This window comes from Hippopotamus amphibius, chromosome 17 (assembly GCF_030028045.1).
Source record: "Hippopotamus amphibius kiboko isolate mHipAmp2 chromosome 17, mHipAmp2.hap2, whole genome shotgun sequence".
Taxonomy (NCBI): Eukaryota; Metazoa; Chordata; class Mammalia; order Artiodactyla; family Hippopotamidae; genus Hippopotamus; species Hippopotamus amphibius.
In genome coordinates, this window is record NC_080202.1 from 34,751,711 (window position 1) to 34,774,877 (window position 23,167).

Genomic DNA, 23,167 nt, shown 5'->3' on the forward strand with positions numbered 1-23,167 from the left:
TGGTTCACCTTCATTGACAGCAAGTGAAAATATCCAGCAACACCATTTATAAGCAAAAAGGACCCATCTCGGGAGACTTCGAAGCTCCTCACTATCTTCTCCTTCAAACCTAAGAAAGGAGATGAATCAATAAGGATTAAAAGTTCACAATAAAGCTTTCACTGACAATTGAGAGTTTCTTAAATAAAACACAGGCTCAGACTCTGAATAAGTCTGACCCCATGCATCACTGAGTATGACCCAAATATAAGGCCACTACAAAATGCTTAGCAAACTTCTGTTCTTTGTCTTGGTTAACAGTCACCATTTTAATTGTAGGCCAGAGATTCAGCTCTCCAACCAGTAAACTTACTGACTAATTTTCTAAATGTAAACAGTAATACCTGTAATTAACTAAAAGGATAAATTAAGCTTCTCTGTCACAAGGCTCATCACCAGAAGGGAAATACACTGCCACAAAGACAGCTAAAACATAGTAACATGTAGAAACTAGTTGCTAGCCATCTACTAAACATCCCATGATGAATGGGACTCTAATTCTTAACTTTGTGGATCCAAAAAGGAAAAAAACCACACCACGTGTCAGTAGTGTACTCAAAGGGTTGATTAGCTTCTCAAGATTCCTGTAACCAAATCACATGAGCCAAGTATATAGACCAGAGAGTCAATTTACTTATTTATAATGGGACATGTTCCTTTCCCATGCCTAAAAGGCTCATACTGACTATGCAGGAGACCCCTTCTGATATTAAATTGCTTAGAGAGCCAACTTTCCCATTAACAAGCTGCCTAATAGAAAGGATACATAAGAATAACTAGCTACACTCCCAGTGAAGGGAAGTAACTGGCCAAGGTGACAGAGAGAAGAGGATTTTCACTACTCATTTGTACGTACTGGATTTTTGCACCATGTGAATGTATCGTTTAGTCAAAAAAAAAAAAAATTATTAAAACAAATTTAAGTTGTGAAGTTAAAATATTAATCAGAAAAAAGAATTTAGAAAAATGCAATGAAGAGTTCTTGTGCCCCCCCACAGGAAGATGATGGTTAAAGGTCCCACAGACCATCTCTGCACTATTAACAGTCTTTGTGTAAATGGTTCACAATACTACAAAACTGGACCTCCCACTCCCCACCAAGAGTCTACACCCTAGCTTCCTTGATTGCGATCAGCCCAGACACATATTTCCAATCACTAGGGTTACTTCTGCTAGAGATGACCAATCTTCCTCACAATGACTCTAGTCCTACTAAGGGTAATATTTATCCCAAACTTTGGGCAAACATTATATACTGACTACAGCACACAGAAACGGCTCCAAACATAGGGAAATTATCATTACACGATGAAGCAGGGAAGGGAGTTAGCTCTAGCACAGTTTGGGACTACAGCTGGAAACCCCTCCAGACCCACTCCTAAGAGCACAGTATCAGAAAGTGGCAACGCAAGAGAGAACTCAAAGTGTTCACCCTGAAGCCCAAAGCTGGGCATCACCACAGTCATGGAGGACTGCAGACTGCACAGGTGTCACAAGGGCAACAGGAAACAAACTTAACCTCATACTGTTGCAGGACCAGTGTGAACACAAACCCAGGATCGCAGCAACAGAGGCAAAATGCCAGAGAACTCTTTACACAGTCCACTGCTCACTGCCCACAGTGAAAGACCTTACATTTTTGACCTGAGTAAGCCTGTTGTTTGGGGTAATTCAGGAGAGAGGGTTGTTTTCAAGAAGAAAATACTAAACTTCCAACAAATAAGGACAAACAGTAGGTTTATCAATTAATTGGAAAAATAAGAAAGGCAACCATATTTTTACCCAAAGCTTACAGTGTATTATACCAGTTACATGTACATAGCATCTTGCTTTTAACTCCACAAAAAATTAGTTATAAGAAATGCTAATATCGGAGAAGAATCAAGATGGCGGAGTAGGAGGACGTGTGCTCACCCCCTCTTGCAAGAGCATCGGAATTACAACTAACTGCTGAACAACCATCAACAGAAACACACTGGAACTCACTAAAAAAAAAAACCCACATCCAGAGACAAAGGAGAAGCCACAATGAGACGGTAGGAGGGGCGCGATCGCGTTAAAATCAAATCCCATAAATGCTGGGTGGGTGACTCACAAGCTGGAGAACACTTAAACCACAGAAGTCCTGAGGGTTCTGAGCCCCACGTCAGGCTTCCTAACCTGGTGGTCCAGCAACGGGAGGAGGAATCCCCAGAGAATCAGACTTTGCAAGCCAGCAGGATTTGACTACAGGACCTCCACAGGACTGGGGGAATCCGAGACTCCACTCTTGGAGGGCACACAAAAAAGTGTGCTCACCAGGACCCAGGGGGAAGGAGCAGTGACCCCATAGGAGACTGAACCAGACCTACCTGCTGGTGTTGGAGGGTTGCCTGCAGAGGCGGCGGGCAGCTGTGGCTCACCGAGGAGACAGGGGCACTGGCAGCAGGGGTTCTGAGAAGTGCTCATTGGCGTGAGCCCTTGTAGAGTCCACCATTAGCTCCACCAAAGAGCCTGTAAGCTCCAGTGCTGGGTCGCCTCAGGCCAAACATCAAACAAGGTGGGAACACAGCCCCACCCATTGGCAGACAAGCAGATTAAAGTGTCACTGAGCTCCACCCACCCAGCCCAACCCACCATCAGTCCCTCCCATGAGGAGGCACCCAGGAGCCTCCTGCACAGCTTCCTTCAAAAGAGGGCAGACAGCAGAATCAAGCAGTATCAGCACTATTTCATCTTGTGGAACTGAAAATCACATCCACAGAAAGACAGAGAAAATGAAAAGGCAAAAGACTTTGTACCAGTTGAAGGGACAAGATAAAACACCACAAAAACAACTAAATGAAGAGGAGATAGGCACTCTTCCGGAAAAAGAATTCAGAATAATGATGGTGAAGATGATCCAGGACTTTGAAAAAAGACTGGATGCGAAGATGGAAAAGTTGCAAGAAAAGTTTACCAAAGACCTAGAAGAATTAAAGAACAAACAAACAGAGATATGCAACACAATAACTGAAATGAAAAATACAGTAGAAGGAACCAATAGCAGATTAACTGAGGCAGAAGGACGAATAAGTGACCTGGAAGACAGAATGGTGAAATGCTAATATCAATATTACAATTGCTTTTTACAAAAGCTGGACCTTTCAAAATAGAAGCCAGATATAATTTATAATACGGCCTTGAGAAAGAAGATACAGAGCTTTATAGATATCAGATATAAATGTTTCTATAGATTATGGAATGAGATTTCTTTTCTTTTTGGCAGCCTCTTGCAGCATGTGGCATCTTAGTTCCCCAACCAGGGATCGAACCCACGCCCCCTTCATTGGAAGCACGGAGTCTTAACTTCTGGACCGCCAGAGAAGTCACAGGAATAAGATTTTCAGGTCAACTGCTGAGCAACTGATAAGAAAAAGAATGGCCAATTTAATTAGAATAGAGCCAAATTCCACTGGAAGGGAAGTGGACTGATTGTGATCAGATAGATTATATGCTCTTCTTAACAATGGCAACAGTTACCAATGACTGAGCATTTACCAAGTGGCAGGTACTTTTTCATGTGTTTCTAAAAAATGTTTTAGAACCCTTGAGTTTACAGAAAGAGAAAAATGAGGCTCATCAATGACCATGTAAATGGTCAAAATGCCTGTATATCAAAATGGCTGCCTGACAGACTAACTTGATTCCCAAATGGTCAAATTCCTTGTGTTTACCTAGAACAAGACAGTTCCCTTAAGAACTGTCTTTCTCTTCTAGGGACCTGCCTGATGGTCCAGTGGTTAAGACTCCGTGCTCTCAATGCAGGGGGTCTGGGTTCAATCCCTGGTCAGGGAACTAGATCCTACATGCCACAACTAAAGATCTCGCATGCTGCAACTAAAGATTCCGCATGTGGCAATTAAGACCCTGCATGCCCAAGTAAGACCTGGCCCAGGCAGGTAGGTAGGTAAGGTAGGTATAGGTAGGTAGGTAGATAGGTAGATAGACAGACAAATAAATAAACAAACAAACAAACAAACAAACTGTCCTTCTAAATCATGCAACAGAAACTGCTTCTGGAGTGTGAACTAGTAATCTGTGGCTCTTAACCTTTCTGAGTGCCAGTCTGGTGAAGTGTATGATACCCTTCTCAAAATAATGGTTGTTTAAAACTTGTATAACTGAAGAAAATGCTAAATTTCAGTTAGAGGTCAGTGAAAATAAAGAGGTAATGTTCTTCCTATCCAACTTCACGGACCCCTGAATTCTGAGAGTCCATGGACCCCACAGTTATAAGCCCTGACAGTGGAAGGAACCATAACACAGAATTCTTCAGAATGCATCAATTCTGAATTCTCCATTTTTCAGACTTGCATTTATGACAACCAAGTGCTCACATACACATAAAGCTTGCATAGCCTAACCTGTCAGCAATTTTCCCCCTTGTTTTACTGTCCTTAATTAATTTCTTGAGTTATTAGTAGTGTTTTATAACAAGACTGAGAATTATATTCAATAACATAACACCACTAAAAGAAACACATTTGATTTACCATGACATTATTACCAAGTTATGCTTATTGAGGAAAGAGAAGGAAAAATATTAAAAGGCAAAGGTTAATGCCATGTCTTAGAAGAAGCTGGTAATCAGATACAAACCCCTACACATCAGCGGATCCACAATACACATCACTAACTAATGGATCTCAGCCACCCCTGGTTTGCTTTTCCCAAGAGGATGCAAGGCAAGGAAGAACCAGAGTACATACGTTGTTTTCTGTTTCAATATGGGGAGACAGTTTAAGGTTTTCCAACTCAAAGGGAGACTCAAAGGGAAATCTATGCACCAGCAGCATCAGCAGCATCTGAGAACTTGTTAGAAATGCAGAATCAGGCCCACCTCAGAACAACGAAATCAGAGTCTGTATTTTAACAAGATCCCCAGGTGATTTTATATGCATGTTAATGCTTGAGAAACATTGATTTAAAGCGTAAGTAGATAAATTAAAAAACCCGGTTGGAGGATTTCCCTGGTTGCTCAGTGGTTAAGAATCCGCCTTCCAATGCAGGGGACACGGGTTCGATGCCTGGTCCAGGAAGATTCCACATGCTACAGAGCAACTAAGCCCGTGCACCACAACTACTGAGCCTGCACTCTAGAGCCCGAGAGTCACAACCACTGAAGCCTGTGATCTGCAAGAAGAGAAGCCACCACAATGAGAAGTCCGCACACTGCAACAAGGAGTAGCCCCCACTCTCCACAGCTAGAGAAAAGCCTGTGCAGCCACAAAGACCCAACACAGCCAAAATAAATAAATAAATTTTTAAAATTCAAAAACACAAAATTAAAAAATAAATATTCTATTGGGAGGAAAAAAAGTGGTTGTAAATGCTGTTAAACAAACTCAGCTGCGAGCTGAGGGGAAGAAGGGGTGGGTGTCAGCTATATGTTCAATTCGAAAACTTACCTCTTACTTGATGCACAGGAATTAGCTTTCCAGCCAGCATATCATAGACATAAAGAACCTTGCTATGAGTACTTGTGGCTAAAACCTCTTCTCCATTAGCACTAAAACAGGCCTTAAAGATTGGAAACTTTTCCAAATAGATGCTCTGAATTTTAGGATTTGCTTTTCCATCCACCTATAAGGAAATACAAAATATTCCTTTTGATTATTTCCACAGACCACGTATGCTGATTGTAAACACTTTTCACTACAAGTCTTCATTTAAAAAAGCATACCTGAAATAGTGACACAGCATTATCTAGTCCAGCGACCATCACAACCTGTGCACGAGGATGGAACTGCACAGATGAGATTCGAGCAGTAGTAGGACGTTCAGCATTAGCATGTTGGCAGTTCTTCATCTATGGAAAAATAAAGCCGGAATTTTATCAATTCAAATGGGTTAACATTATTTTCTTTAAAGCATGAAGACATTATAAAGTAGTTTACAATGCAGAAGAAAGTGCATCGGAATAGTAACCAGAAGACCACAACTCTCCTACAAACTAGTATTCTAGTATAGTGTTTTCCTATATAAGAATCCATTTTTACCATATTTCAAAGTAGGGGATTAAATCGTTAAGGTCTCAGAACACTAGTATATAGTCATTTCCCCAAGATACTCCCATTTGAGTTAGGAGACTTTTACTTCTGTGGATATTTTACTTAAAACTCCTATTCTGGGGACTTCCCTGGTGACGCAGTGGTTAAGAATCCACCTGCCAATGTAGGGGACATAGGTTTGATCCCTGCTCCAAGAAGATCCGACATGACGTGGAGCAACTAAGCCCATGCACCACAACTACTGAGCCTGTGTGAGCCACAGCTATTGAGCCCATGTGCCGCAACTACTGAAGCCCACACACCTAGAGTCCACGTTCCTCAACAAGAGAAGCCACCATAATGAGAAGCCCGCACACCATAACGAAGAGTAGCCTCCTCTTGCCGCAACCAGAGAAAGCCCATGTACAGCAAAAAAGACCATTAAAAAAACAAACAACCAGAAAACTGCTAGCACTAATTGATGAGTTTAGTAAAGTAGCAGGATACAAAATTAATGCACAGAAATCTCTTGCATTCCTATACACTAACAATGGAAGAGCAGAAAGAAATTAAGGAAACTCTCCCATTCATCATTGCAACAAAAAGAATAAAATACCTAGGAATAAACCTGCAAAAAGATCTGTACGAGGAAACTTTAAGACATTGATGAAAGAAATCAAAGACGACACAAACAGATGGAGAGATATACCATGTTCCTGGATTGGAAGAATCAACATCGTGAAAATGACTGCTCTACCCAAAGCAATTTACAGATTCAATGCAATCCCTATCAAATTACCAATGGCATTTTTCACAGAACTAGAGCAAGAAATCTTACGATTTGTATGGAAACGCAAAAGACCCTAAAGAGCCAAAGCAATCTTGAGAAGGAAAAATGGAGTTGGTGCAATCAGGCTCCCTGACTTCAAACTATACTACAAGGCCATAGTGATCAAGACAGTATGGTACTGGCACAAAAATAGAAATATAGATCAATGGAATAGAATAGAGAACTCAGAAGTAAGCCCAAACACATATGGGCACCTTATCTTTGACAAAGGAGGCACGAGTATACAATGGAAAAAAGACAGCCTCTTCAATAAGTGGTGCTGGGAAAATTGGACAGCAACATGTAAAAGAATGAAATTAGAACACTTCCTAACACCATACACAAAAATAAACTCAAAATGGATTAAACACCTACATGTAAGGCCACACACTATAAAACTCCTAGAGGAAAACATAGGCAGAACACTCTATGACATCCATCAAAGCAAGATCCTTTTTGACCCACCTCCTAGAATCATGGAAATAAAATCAAGAATAAACAAATGGGACCTCATGAAACTTAAAAGCTTTTGCACAGCAAAAGAAACCATTAACAAGCCTAAAAGGAAACCCTCAGAGTGGGAAAAAATAATTGCCTATGAAACAACGGACAAAGGATTAACCTCCAAAATATACAAGCAACTCATGAAGCTTAATACCAAAAAAGCAAATAACCCAATCCACAAATGGGCAGAAGACCTAAATAGACATTTCTCCAAAGAAGACATACAGATGGCTAACAAACACATGAAAAGATGCTCAACATCACTAATCATCAGAGAAATGCAAGTCAAAGCTACAATGAGGTATCACCTCACACCGATCAGAATGGCCATCATCACAAAATCTGGAAACAACAAATGTTGGAGAGGGTGTGGAGAAAAAGGAACTCTCCTGCACTGTTGGTGGGACTGTAAGTTGGTACAGCCACTATGGAAAACAATTTGGAGGTTCCTTAAAAAACTACAAATAGAACTACCATATGATCCAGTAATCTCACTGCTGGGCATATACCCAAAGAAAACCATAATCCCAAAAGAAACTTGTACCATAATGTTTATTGCAGCACTCTTTACAATAGCCAGGACATGGAAGCAACCTAAATGCCCATCAACAAATGAATGGATACAGAAGATGTGGCATATACATACAATGGAATATTACTTAGCTATAAAAAGGGATGAGATGGAGCTATATGTCATGAGGTGGATAGAACTACAGTCTGTCATACAGAGTGAAGTCAGAAAGAGAAAGACAAATATTGTATGCTAACTCACATATACGGAATCTAAAAATGGTACTGATGAACTCAGTGACAAGAACAAGGACGCAGATACAGAGAATGGACTGGAGAACTCGAGGTTTGGGAGGGGGCAGGGGGTGAAGGGGAAGCTGAGACGAAGCGAGAGAGTAGCACAGACATATATATACTACCAACTGTAAAATAGATAGTCAGTGGGAAGTTGTTGTATAATAAAGGGAGTCCAACTCGAGGATGGAAGATGCCTTAGAGGACTGGGGCGGGGAGGGTGGGGGGGACTCGAGGTGGGGGGAGTCAAGGAAGGGAGGGCATACAGGGATATGTGTATAAAAACAGATGATTGAACTTGGTGTACCCCCCAAAAAATAATAAATTAAATAAACAAACAAACAAACAAACAAAAACTCTGGGCCAGGAAAAAATTAGCCTTATGCAACAGCAAACTGGCTGGACCCATTGGGAAGCTGTGTTCTAGACTGTGAGCGAGAAGAACAGGAAGGCTCATACACCTCCCAGAAGCAACTGAGACCAAGAATGAGTTAGGGGTGGTGGCTCAGTCCTACCGAGTTGTGAAAGTGGTATGTGGTAGCAAGCAGAATACTGCATCCCCCCCATGCCCCCAAATGTCCACACCCTAATGCCTAGAACATACGAATATGTTACCTTACATAGCAGAGGGGGAACAGAGGTTGCAGATGGAATTAAGACTGCTAACCAGCTGCACTTAAAATATAAAATAGAAAGATTATGCTGGATTAACCAGGTAGGCCCAGTATCATCACAGGAGTCCTGACATGCGGAATAAGGCACTGTTAGTGATGAAAAGGACTTGACCCACCACTGCTGGCTCTGAAGATGGAAGGGGGCCAGAAGCCAAGGAATGCAGGTGGCAAAGCAAGTAAAGGGACTCTCCTGAGCCTCCAGAAAGGAATGCAGCCCTTGATTTTAGCCCACTGAGACCCATGTTAGACTCCTAACCTGCAGAATTAGATAATAAATTTGTGTTTTTTAGGCTACTGGGAGAAAAAAAAAAAAAACTCCGACTCTGCCATTTCTGCAGTCATGGTACAAAATACGAGGCACTGGGTAGTCATTCCCATGGTTCTACGGTTGGCATGGATTGTTTATGTTCTCCTCTCAGAGTACATGGTTGCTAGTTTAAAGTAATGATGATCTCATGCATCACTGGGACTATTTTCAGGTTTTTTTGGTTTTTACAGGTTTTCCCCTCTGCATTAAAAATGCAATTATATAAAAAACACAGTATCATATGATGTTTTGTTTGTAACCCCTGAAGTTAAATTTTTATGGTGACTACATTTTCAACGGAGGTGAATTTACCCTACGAGGAGCTAAATGAGTTATCTTCACAGGGTGGGAAGAGACAGAATCACTCTGTCCAGCAATTTACCATAATAAGGTCCCCTGTCCCGCACCTAAATTCACATGCTACCATTTTAATAATGGGGAAAACTATGTCAAAGAGAGAACTGTTCATTTGACAGATATTTAACTGAAGCAAGTGCTGGGTAGGCACTTGGTTACCACAATGAACAAGTGAGACACAATGATGAGTTAGAAAGTAACTAGAGTAAGCCACTTTAGATAAGATGGCCAAGAAAAACATTTCTAGGGCATCATGTGAGCAGAAAGGTAAGAATGAGTTGGCCACTGGCAGTACTTGAAGAACACACAAAAGAATGAGCAAGAGCAAAGGTTCAGAGGCAAGGAAGGATTCAGCATGTGCAAGAAACAGAAAGAAGGCCTGTGTGGCCTAAGTGAGGAATAAGAGGAAAAGGTATGAGATGAAGTTGAAGACATAGGCAGAAGCCAGATTCTGTGAAGGGCACTGATGACTATGATACGGAATTCAGAAATTTTCAAAGAGCAATGAAAAGTGACAGGACATGATATTTTATTTGTAGAAGACCCCTCAGGCTACTACAGGAAGAACGGTTTAGGAAGAAGTAAAGTGGAAGTGGAGAGTCTAGCCACGAAGCTGTTGCCCAGTACTGGGCGAGATGACAGCAGCATGAACTAGGCTGGTGCCAACAGAAGGGATGAGAAATCCGAAAGGAGGAATCAAATAAGATTCCTAAAAAGATTCCTGGGAGCATAATTTAATCTTATCATTTTTGCAAAAGGTAAAAAAACCTAACACAAATATTTACCAAAGCAAAATGACAGCAAGTACACTTAATCCCACAGAGAATAGGAATCCATACATTTGTAACTGGGAAGTATGTTGGATTCAGAGGTAATTAGCTTTGACCCAATTTTACTGATTCTCACCTTTAAGATTCCTTTAGGAAGAGAAGCTGATGTGGATATGAAATTCCCAGTCCTTTGCAACAAATCATCTTCATCCTCTTCACTTTCATCTAAGGCAAACAAACCCACAGGCTGATCTTTAGAAGCAATGAGATGGCCGTTATTTACCCCAAACATCTATATTTCAAACTTCAACTCCCCTCCCGGTCTCCCAACCTCAATCATTTTATTTAAGCTGCAACTGATAAAAGTAATATAAAAAAAGTAATATAAAAAGCAAAATAAATTTCAAGGAGAGGAAAAAGATGACAAAGACTTCAATGTATATGGTTAAAATCAAAGCCTGATTCTGGAACGAAAGACACACATTCACTACAGTGACTAAAACAACATGAAATGAAATAAAGATGAAATAGAGTCAGTATTTTAAAAAGAGAAACTCATAATTGTGGCAAAATTGGCAACAGGATGAACAGCAGATCTAGCTTAACAACCCACAGGAAAAAGAACTGGAACTTTTAGCTGACTGAGAGATCAATGTCAGCAAACTGTGTATCAGAACTCCAAAGAGAGGTAGTAAGGCTGCTTTTCCCCTAGAGGTAACTGACAATGCTAGTAAAGAAAGCTGAGAAGCTAAGCAGAGTGTTTAAAACACTTGTAGGGTTAAGAGGGCAAAACTAACACCAAAATCCCTCTAAGGTTCCTAAGGGCTCTGGCAAACCACCAAGCTCTGGATTGCTGCCACAAAAGGCTACACATAAAATTAAAGGTGAAATCAAAGAATTATGAGAAAAATCTCCCAGGAACTGAAATCTAGCTTTGAATCCTCACGGCTCTCTCTCTAAAATAAGATGTTCTAGCATTGCTAGGGCTCCTTGCCCAGCCACCTACCCAAAAACAAATATACAAATTCTCTGGAGAAAGATATCATTGTCCTAGACCTCTAGTTAATCAATACTATTTTTCATATATAATGCCCACCACTCAGTGAAATATAACCAGGTCAATAATAACAACGTAAGATAATCTGACTGAACATCTAAGGAAAAACAAACAATCCTCATAGGACATCTAGATAATGGAGTTATTAGACATAAAATTTTTAAATATTATGTTTAAAACTCATAGAAAAACCTCAGGTCTGTGGTTACAAGAGATGGGGGGGTAAGGTGAGGGGGAACTGGATGAAGGCAGTCAAAAGGTACAAACTTGGGCTTCCTAGGTGGCGCAGTGGTTAAGAATCCGCCTGCCAATGCAGAGGACATGGGTTCGATCCCTGCTCCAGGAAGATCCCACATGCCACGGAGCAACTAAGCCCGTGTGCCAAAAAAAAAAAAAGGGAAGAAAGTAAAATAAAAAAAAAAAAAGGGGGGGGAAGAAAGTAAAATTTAAAAAAAAAAAAAAGGGAAGAAAAGTAAAATAAAAAAAAGGGAAGAAAGTAAAATAAAAAAAAAGGGAAGAAAGTAAAATTTAAAAAAAAAAGGGAAGAAAGTAAAATTAAAAAAAAAAGGGGGGGAAGAAAGTAAAATTTAAAAAAAAAAAAAAGGGGGCTTCCTAGGTGGCGCAGTGGTTGAGAATCCGCCTGCCAAAGCAGGGGACACGGGTTCGATCTCTGCTCCAGGAAGATCCCACATGCCACGGAGCAATGAAGCCCATGCACCACAACTGTTGAGCCTGTGCTTTAGAGCCTGTGAGCCACAACTATTGAGCCCAAGTGCTGCAACTACTGAAGCCCACGTGCCTGGAGCTCGTGCTCTGCAACAAGAGAAGCCACGGCAACGAGGAGCCTGCACACCACAACAAAGAGTAGCCCCCACTCACCGCAACTAAAAAGAAAGCCCGCGCACAGCAAAAAAAAAAAAAAAAAAAGACCCAACACAGCCAATAAAATACATAAATTAATTAATTAATTAAAAAAAAAAGGGAAGAAAGTAAAATTAAAAAAAAAAAAAAGGTACAAACTCCCAGTTATAAGATAAATAAGTACTAGGGATATAATGTACAACATGATAAATACAACTCTGCTGTATGTTATATATGAAAGTTGTTAAGACAGTAAATCCTAAGACTTCTCATCACAAGGAAGAATACCTCTTTTCTATTTCTTTAATTTTTTATCTATATGAGATGACGGATGTTCACTGAACTTATTGTGGTAATCCTTTCATGATGTATGTAAGTCAAATCATTACACTGTACACCTTAAACTTATACAGTTCGGTATGTCAATTATATCTCAATAAAAATGGAAGGAAAAATAACAGAAAATAAAAATTAAAAATTTATGTTTAACATATTGAAGATAATGAAAGATTAGACTCAGAATTAAGCCAGAGAACTAGACTATTTAAAAACAAGAAGCAAATGGAAATTCTACAACTGAAAAATACAGTAATTAAAATTAACACCCCAGTGGATGGTTTTAACAGGATATCAAAATTACCTGAAAAGAGAATTAGTGGTCTGGAAAAAGGATCAGAAAAAAATATCCAGACTAAAGTACAGAAAGCAGAAAGACAGAAAACACAGAAAAGAACACAGTCTACAGCCACACCACCCTGCATGTGCCTGATCTCACCAGAAAAGAACACAGAATATGTTTTTAAAAAAATTTTTTTAACACACATGCAATTGGTATCCCAGAAGAAAAGAAAGAACGGAACAAAAACAATACTTGAAGAGATAACAGGCAAGAATTTCCAAAACTTAGAAAAGACATCTAGCAAGATTCAAGAGCACCTATGAAGACCAAGCAGAATATAAAGCAAGCTAAAAAGATGGGGGGGAGGGGGTGCGGAGTAGGGGGAATAAACTGCCAAAACAGCAACAATAAAACAATCCATGATATTAAGGAATTACTGTTGATTTCTGAAGGCATATGTTAATAACATTACAGTTATGTTTAAAGGAGGGAGTACTTCTCTTTTAAAGATACTCAATCTAGGGATTTCCCAGGCAGTCCAGTAGTTAAGACTTTGCATTTCCACTGCAGGGGGCACAGTTTCAATCCCTGGTCAGGGAACCCACATGCTGGGTAAAAATAACAAATAACACGTTGGAGATAACAGTGAAGCTGGGTTATAGTCACCACTCTGCCAATAAGTATACCTTGGACAAATCACTTTTATCTTTTTGAACTTTACTCCCATCATCTGTACAATTAAGGTATTAGATTTGCATATCCCAGATAGTAACAGACTGGCTAACTGCTGACCTAATTCATTTCCTCTCTCTCCGGCACAAAGACAAACTGTATTTCCTGGTATTCCATATAGTTGGTGTGGCCTCATGACTGAATTCTGGCCAATAAAATGTAGGTGAAAGTATCATGTACCACTTCCAGAACAGGCCAATAAAAACCTCCCTTGGTGAGCCTCCCTCTCTTTTCCTATAAGTCAACTGGTAGTCAACATCTTGGGCAACTTTGGAAGACCAGTCTGAAGATGGCAGAACCTCTATAAACTCAGGTCCCTGAAGTAGAGCACTATCTTCTCACCACCCCAACTGTACTCACAGGAAAAAAAAATTCTACTGGATTAAGCCCCTGAGATCTGGGAGATTTTCTGCTTCAATGTTAGCATAAACCTGTAATTACATGGATCTAAAATGTTGTGGTTCTATGAATGCAGTATTCTAAAACGGATAATAAAATTAAATTTCACCCAGGAGGGTAAACTGGTGATCAAGGTTTATAATTATGTCATGTAAAAAAATAAAGTGACAGGATGGGACTTCCCTGGTGGTCCAGTGGTTAAGACTGCACTCCCAATGCAGGGGGCATGAGTTTGATCCCTGGTCAGGGAACTAAGATCCTGCACGCTGTGCAGCGCAGCCAAAAAAAAAAAAAAAGTGACAGGCCAAGATGATTAATATATTAAAAAAAACAACAGAAGACTTTTATATGAAAAACAGGTAAGATTATATCTCTTCAAAAGGTAGGACTACAAAGTGTAGGGAGCTAAATTTCAAAATAGTAAAAAATTACAACAATTAGTTCTCAAAGAGAAGAGGAAAAGAGAAACAGTCTAATAAAGAGCACAACATTATTTGAAATATTTAAGCAGAGGCTGAATTATCATCTAACAGATGTTACAGAAAAGATTCTTGTAGTGGATAATGTTAGGCTACATCACTAAGAGTCCTTCAACCTCTAGAAGCATCTGGTTTGAAACCAGAAGGTAAGTTTCTACTTAAAAACAGACTGCATTTTCTAACAGAATTATATAAAACAACTGGCTCCTTGTAAGGGCTCCCAGTATTGAATACCATGAGGACTAACATGGGTGGGGAGAAGGGAGGGAGAAGTGATGATGATATTCAAACAGAAGTTCATCAGATATCAAAGATGCTAAGAAAGGAGCTCCTGCATTACAATGGGGGGATACACTCTAGAGTCCCTCAAGGATTTCAAAGGTCAGTCCCAAGCCTAAAATTTGTAACTCCAAGAACTCAAATCAGATCTTGGCCAAACCATTCATATTAATAATAACTAAACTCAAAGATCTAAACAGCAGAAAACAGTTTTGGTATAAGTCAAACTTAAAATCTGGGGTTGAAAAATAGATTTTTAGAAAGTGAGTAATCACCTGGGCCTGACCTGACATGTGCTCCTTAGAATGACATCCCATTTCCTAGTGGATAGCTGGATCAGCTGCTCATGTCTTTGGAAGGGGCTTTGAATCAAGAAATAACACTACTATTTATTTTTAACTTAATCCTATACCATAATGTAACATAGTTCTGTTGAGGAAAAACATCATAAAATTCATCCATTATTGTCTTTACAGGTAAAGAATATGCTATTAAGTACATTTTATACTATTGTAAAAGGGCTCCCCTTGGAGAAATGGCAGACTTCAAAACCAGACATTAAAAAAAAAAAAGATATATTTCACCAGCTTTTAACAAGCCTCATGAGAAACCTCAAAAAATAACAGAACAGGAATAGGAATCTATTTACCAACTTAAACAGAGATGTCAATACTCACCATCTGAAGATATTTTCCGCTTACTGGTCTCTGCCCAGGCAGGTACGCCCCCCATGGCATGCTGGAATCTAAGCAAAAACATAAAAATAAAATTTTGCAGTGAGCACTGTATTTATATAGCGCTTGATACATTTAAAGAATATAGGTCAGAGCATGAATAATCTCTTCCAAAGAAGTTATCATCTTTAAGAACAGAAGGGCTACTCACACAGGATAGCCACAATCTGCCTAAATTGCTAACTTTCACGAACTTTTAACCATCTAAACTAGTCCTGGATACAGGACACCAGGATACATAGTTGTTGTTACTTATTTACATATAGTTACCAGATTTGGTGGCTAAGTAAAGAAAGAGAAATCTCTTTGTGGTTATAAATCAATGCTATAGTACACAGAGTACACAAAAGATACTAGAACACGTCTGAAAAAAAAAAAAACAGACTGGTAAAATAAACAAAATTTCATCATATATCCTTTGAATAAAATGGGAGCATTTCACCCTGGAAAAAGTAAGCTTCAGGAGAAGCATGACAGTTATATTCTGAAGGGCTGGTATTTGGAAGCCTGCAAAGAAATCATTCTAATTTTTTAATGCAGAATCACAGACAAGTCCACTTAAGCCCGCTAGCCATAAATAACTAGAAAACTGGACAAAATACATGAAACTATTTTCAGAAACGGACAAGCAACATAGGACTATGATCCCTAAGAGAAGGGAAATAACAAGGTGAGCCATGCTGAGATTTTCCCCTCAAGGCATTTTTATAAGACCCTGACACAGAGACAAGGAGAAAAACGTCAGACTTGAAAGAGGCTGAGACAACAGGAATTTGAGGGGCAGTCAACTGTAGAGAAGGAAGAAAAGAGCTCCAGCAATCTGCACAGGGGTCCACAGACACTTCTTCTAAATACTAAGCTGCACACTCATAGGATGAAACTCCATGAGGTCAAGCAAAGAACTACTAGGGGGCTATAAGTGGCACAGAACCAAAGCTCAGACATTTGAGTTTAACCAGTCAGAGAAAGGGTCCTTACTGAACACTAGGGGCATTCAACAGAGATCCCAGAAAGGTTATACCTTAATAATGGGGCTATATCAGCCTAGAATAAATGCTACTCTAGAAGAAAGCTAAAAATAAATCCTGAAAGGATCAAAGTGATTTCCAAGCCAACTGACTGTCAAGACAAAGTTCAACACAAATTAAAAGCAAAAAACAAAATCCAGACACTGCACAACATCCACACTGCCCAGAATCCAATCAAAATTACTAGATACACAGAGAAGCAGAAAAACATGAGCCATAAGCAAAAGAAAAAGCAGTGAACAGAAACCGAAATGACAGACTTGACAGAATTAGCACACAAGGACTTTAAAATAGCTAACACACATAAAAAGGAACAAAATCGTGTCACTTGCAGGGACGTGAATGGACCTAGAGACTGAAATAGAGTGAAGTAAGTCAGAAAGAGAAAAACAAATACTGTATAATATTGCTTTTATGTGGAATCTAGAAAAATGATACAGATGAACTTATCTGCAAGGCGGATATAGAGACACAGAGGTAGAGAACAAACATATGGACACTAAGGGGGAAACTGGAAGGTGGGATGAATTGGGAGATTGGGATTGACATATATACACTACCATGTATAATATAGATAACTAATGAGAACCTACTGTATATCACAGGGAACTCTACTCAATGCTCTATGGTGACCTAAATGGGAAGGAAATCCAAAAAAGAGGGAATATATGTATACGTATAGCTGATTCACTTTGCTGTACAGAAGAAACTAATACAACACTGTAAAGCAACTATACCGAAATAAAAATTAATGAAAAATAGCACACGGTTCAAGATGGCAGAGTAGGAGGACACGCGCTCACTCCCTCTTCCAAGAACACCGGAATTACAAATAACTGCTGAAAAATTATCAACAGAAAGACACTGGAACTCACCAAAAAAGACACCCCACATCCAGAGACAAAGGAGAAGCCACAATTAGATGGTAGCAGGGGTGCAATCACATTAAAATCAAATCCCACAAATGCTGGGTGGGTGACTTACAAACTGCAGAACAGCTATACCACGAAGTCCATGAACTAAAGTGAGGATTCTGAGCCCCACATCAGGCTTCCCAACCTGGAGTTCCAGCAATGGGAGGAGGAATCTCAAGAGAATCAGACTTTGAAAACTAGCAGGATTAGACTGCAAGACTTCCACAGGACTGGGGGAATCCGAGACTCCACTCTTGGAGGGCACACAAAAAAGTGTGCTCACCAGGACCCAGGGGAAGGAGCAGTGACCCCATAGGAAAGTAAACCAGACCTACCTGCTGGTGTTGGAGGGCTGCCTACAGAGGTGGCAGGCAGCTGTGGATCACCAAGGGGACAGGGACACTGGTGGCAGCGGTTCTGGGAAGTGCTCATTGCTGTGAGCCCTCCCAGAGTCCGCCATTAGCTCCACCAAAGAGCCTGTAAGCTCCAGTGCTAAGTAGCCTCAGGCCAAACAAACAACAAGGTGTGAACACAGGCCCACCCATTGGCAGATGCGCAGATTAAAGTTTTACTGAGCTCCGCCCACCCAACCCAACCCACCATCAGTCCCTCCCATCAGAAAGGACACACAAGTCTCCTAGATAGCTTCCTCTACAAGAGGGCAGACAGCAGCATCAAGCAGTTTCAGCAGTATTTCACTCTGTGGAACTGAAAATCACAGCCACAGAAAGATAGAGAAAATGAAAATGCAGAGGACTTTGTACCAGATGAAGGGACAAGATAAAACACCACAAAAACAATTAAATGAAGAGGAGATAGGTACCCTTCCAGAAAAAGAATTCAAAATAATGATCGCGATGATGATCCAGGACTTTGAAAAAAGACTGGATGCAAAGATCAAAAAGTTGCAAGAAAAGTTTACCGAAGACTTAGAAGAATTAAAGAACAAACAAACAGAGATAAGCAACACAATAACTGAAATGAAAAATACACTAGAAGGAACCAATAGCAGATTAACTGAGGCAGAAGGGCCAATAAGTGACCTGGAAGACAGAATGGTGATAATCACTGATGTGGAAAAGAATAAAGAAAAAAGAATGAAAAGAACTAAAGACAGCCTAAGAGACCTCTGGGACAATGTTAAATGCACCAACATTCACATTACAGGGGTCCCAGAAGGAGAAGAGAGAAAGGACCTGAGAAAATACTGGAAGAGATTATAGTTGAAAACTTCCCTAACATGGGAAAGGAAACAGCTACCCAAGTCCAAGAAGCACAGAGAGTCCCAGGCAGGATAAACCCAAGGAGAAACATGCTGAGACACACAGCAGTCAACTGGACAAAAATTAAAGACAGAGAGAAGTTATTAAAAGCAACAAGGGAAAAACGACAAATAACATACAAGGGAACTCCCATAAGGTTAACAGCTGATTTCTCAGCAGAAACTCTGCAAGCCAGAAGGGAGTGGCACGGTATGTTTAAAGGGAAGAATCTACCACCAAGAATACTCTACCCAGCAAGGATCTCATTCAGATTCGATGGAGAAATCAAAAGCATTAGAGACAAGCAACAGTGAAAAGAATTCAGCACCACCAAACCAGCCTTACAACAAATGCTAAAGGAACTTCTCTAAGGGGGAAACATAAGAGAAGAAAAGGACCTACAGAAACAAAAACAAAACAATTAAGAAAATGGTAATAGGAACATACATATCGATAATTACCTTGAAAGTAAATGGACTAAGTGCACCAACCAAAAGACACAGACTGGCGGAATGGATACAAAAAGAAGACCCATATATATGCTGTCTACAAGAGACCCACTTCAGACCTAGGGACACACATAGACTGAAAGTGAGGGGATGGAAAAAGGTATTCCAAAAAAAAAAGAAAGCTGGAATAGCGATTCTCATATCAGATAAAATAGATTTTAAAATAAAAAATGTTACAAGAGACAAGAAAGGACACTACATAAAGACTGAGGGATCCATCCAAGAAGAAGAGATAACAATTGTAAATATATATGTACCCAATACAGGAGCAGCTCAATACATAAGGCAAACGCTAACAGCTATGAAAGAGGAAATCAACAGTAACACAATAATAGTGGGGGACTTTAACACCCCACTTACACCAATGGACAGATCATCCACACAGAAAATTAATAAGGACACACAAGCTTTAAATCACACAATAAGTCAGCTGGATTTAATAGATATCTATAGGACATTACATCCAAAAACAGCAGATTACACATTCTTCTCCAGTGCACATGGAACATTCTCCAGGACAGATCACATTTTGGGTCACAAATCAAGCCTTGGTAAATTTAAGAAAATTGAAATCGTATCAAGCATCTTTTCTGACCACAGTGCTATGAGATTAGGAATCAATCACAGAAAAAAAAATTGTAAAAAACACAAACACATGGGGGGGAGGGAATATGGGGATATGTGTATAAAAACAGATGATTGAACTTGGTGTACCCACCAAAAAAAAATAAATAAATTTAAAAAAAAAACAAAAAAACACACAAACACGTGGACTAAGCAATAAGCTACTAAATAACCAAGAGATCACTGAAGAAATCAAAGAGGAAATCAAAAAATACCTAGAGACAAATGACAATGAAAACACAACGATCCAAAACCTATGGGATGTAGCAAAAGCAGTTCTAAGAGGGAAGTTTATAGCAATACAATCCTACCTCAAGAAACAAGAAAAATCCCAAATAAACAGTCTAAACTTACACCTAAAGAAACTAGAGAAAGACCAAACAAAACCCAAAGTCTGTAGAAGGAGAGATATCATAAAGATCAGAGCAGAAATAAATGAAATAGAAACAAAGAAACCAATAGCAAATATCAATAAAACTAAAAGCCGGTTCTTTGAGAAGATAAATAAAATCAATAAACCTCTAGCAAGACTCATCAAGAAAAAGAGGGAGAGGACTCAAATCAATAAAATTAGAAGTGAAACAGGAGAAGTTACAATGGACACTGCAGAAATAAAAAGCACCATAAGAGACGACTACAAGCAACTACATGCCGATAAAATGGACAACCTGGAGGAAATGGACAGATTCTTTGAAAGGATTAACCTTCCGAGACTGAATCAGGAAGAAATAGAAAATATGAACAGACCAATCACAAGTAATGAAATTGAAACTGGGATTGAAAATCTCCCAACAAACAAAAGTCCAGGACCAAATGGATTCACAGGTGAATTTTAACAAACATTTAGAGAAGAGCTAACACCCATCCTTCTCAAGCTCTTCCAAAATATTGCAGAGGAAGAAACACTCCCAAACTCATTTTATGAGGCCACCATCACCCTGATACCAAAACCAGACAAAGATACTACAAAAAAAAAAGAAAATTACAGACCAATATCACTGATGAATTTAGATGCAAAAATCCTCAACAAAATACTAGCCAACAGAATCCAACAACACATTAAAAGGATCATCCACCATGATCAAGCGGGGTTTATCCCTGGAATGCAAGGATTCTTCAATATACACAAATCAATCAATGTGATACACCATATTAACAAATTGAAGGATAAAAACCACATGATTATGTCCACAGATGCAGAAAAAGCTTTTGACAAAATTCAACACCCATTTATGATAAAAACTCTCCAGAAGGTGGGCATAGAGGGAATCTACCTCAACATAATAAAGGCCATATACAACAAACCCACAGCAAACATCATTCTCAATGGTGAAAAACTGGAAGCATTCCCTCTAAGATCAGGAAAAAGACAAGGATGATCACTCTCACCACTACTATTCAACATAGTTTTGGAAGTCCTTGCCACAGCAATCAGAGAAGAGAAAGAAATAAAAGGAATCCAAATTGGAAAAGAAGTACAACTGTCACTGTTCGCAGATGACATGATACTATACATTGAAAATCCTAAAGATGCCACCAGAAAACTACTTGAGCTAATCAATGAATTTAGTAAAGTTGCAGGATACAAAATTAACACACAGAAATCTCTTGCATTCCTATACACTAACAAAGAAAGATCAGAAAGAGAAATTAAGGAAATAGTCTCATTCACTATCGCAACAAAAAGAATAAAATACCTAGGAATAAACCTAACCAAGGAGGTAAAAGACCTGTACTCAGAAAATTATAAGACACTAATGAAAGAAATCAAAGAAGACACAAACAGATGGAGAGATATACCATGTTCTTGGACTGGAAGAATCAACATTGTGAAAATGACTATACGACCCATAGCAATTTACAGATTCAATCCAATCCTTATCAAATTACCAATGGCATTTTTCCCAGAACGAGAACAAGAAATTTTACTATTTGTATGGAAACACAAAAGACCCCGAATAGCCAAAACAATTCTTAGAAGGAAAGATGGAGTTGGTGGAATCAGGCTTCCTGACTTCAGGCTATACTACAAGGCTACAGTGATCAAGACAGTATGGTATCGGCAGAAAAACAGAAATATACATCAATGGAACAGGACAGAAAGCCCAGAGATAAACTATGGTCAACTAATCTATGACAAAAGAGCCAAGGATATACAGTGGAGAAAAGACAGCCTCTTCAATAAGTGGTGCTGGGAAACCGGACAGCTGCATGTAAAATAATGAAATTAGAGCACTTCCTAACACCATACACAAAAATAAACTCCAAATGGATTAAAGACCTAAATGTAAGGCCAGACACTATCAAACTCCTAGAGGAAAACATAGGAAGGACACTCTTCGACGTAAATAACAGCAAGATCTTTCTTGATCCATCCCATAGAATACTGGAAATTAAAACAAAAATAAATAAGTGGGACCTAATGAAACTTCAAAGCTTCTGCACAGAAAAGGAAACTATAAGCAAGATGAAAAGACAACCCTCAGAATGGGAGAAAATATTTGCAAATGAATCAACAGACAAAGGATTAATTTCCAAAATATATGAACAGTTCATCCAGCTCAATATCAAAAAAACAAACAACCCAATCCAAAAATGGGCAGAAGACCTAAATAGGCATTTCTCCAAAGAAGACATATGGATGGCCAAGAGGCACATGAAAAGCTGCTCAACATCTCTAATTATTAGAGAAATGCCAATCAAAAAGACAATGAGGTATCACCTCACACTGGTTAAAATGGGCATCATCAGAAAATCTACAAACAGTAAATTCTGGAGAGGGTGTGGAGAAAAGGGAATGCTCTTGCACTGTTGGTGGGAATGTAAATTGATACAGCCACTATGGAGAACAGTATGGAGGTTCCTTGTAAAACTAAAAAGAGAACTACCATATGACCCAGCAATCCCACTGCTGGGGACATACCCAGAGAAAACAATAATTCAAAAAGACACACGCACTCCAATGTTCACTGCAGCACCATTTACAATAGCCAGGACATGAAAGCAACCTAAATGTCCATCAACAGATGAATGGATAAAAAAGATGTAGTATATATATACAATGGAATATTACTCAGCTGTAAAAAGCAATGAAACTGGGACATTTGTAGAGACATGGATGGACCTAGAGACTGTCATACAGAGTGAAGTGAGTCAGAAAGAGAAAAACAAATATCATATAATAACACACATATGTGGAATATGGAAAAACAGAAATACACATGGATGTAGAGAACAAACACATGGACACCAAGTGGGGTAAGGAGGGAGGGTTGGTGGGGATGTATTGGGAGACTGGGATTACCATATATACATTACTAATAAGAAAAAAATACCAAATTGTACACTTTAAATATATGCAGTTTATTGTATGTT

General features: G+C 39.3%; 1 protein-coding gene across 2 annotated transcripts in view; it reads right to left on the bottom strand.

The window, feature by feature from the left end:
* Nucleotides 1–23,167, bottom strand: part of UTP18 (UTP18 small subunit processome component) — a 49,971-nt gene that overhangs the window by 21,690 nt on the left and 5,114 nt on the right. Inside the window, exons 4-8 of one of the 2 annotated variants that reach the window (XM_057715504.1) lie at nucleotides 15,399–15,466; nucleotides 10,432–10,520; nucleotides 5,744–5,869; nucleotides 5,469–5,643; nucleotides 9–109 (exon numbers count right to left, since the gene is read on the bottom strand). In XM_057715504.1, the coding sequence (XP_057571487.1) occupies nucleotides 9–109; nucleotides 5,469–5,643; nucleotides 5,744–5,869; nucleotides 10,432–10,520; nucleotides 15,399–15,466 (559 nt within the window). Of the gene's footprint in view, nucleotides 1–8; nucleotides 110–5,468; nucleotides 5,644–5,743; nucleotides 5,870–10,431; nucleotides 10,548–15,398; nucleotides 15,467–23,167 lie in introns of both variants that reach the window. The other variant, XM_057715503.1, reaches the window with a different exon arrangement.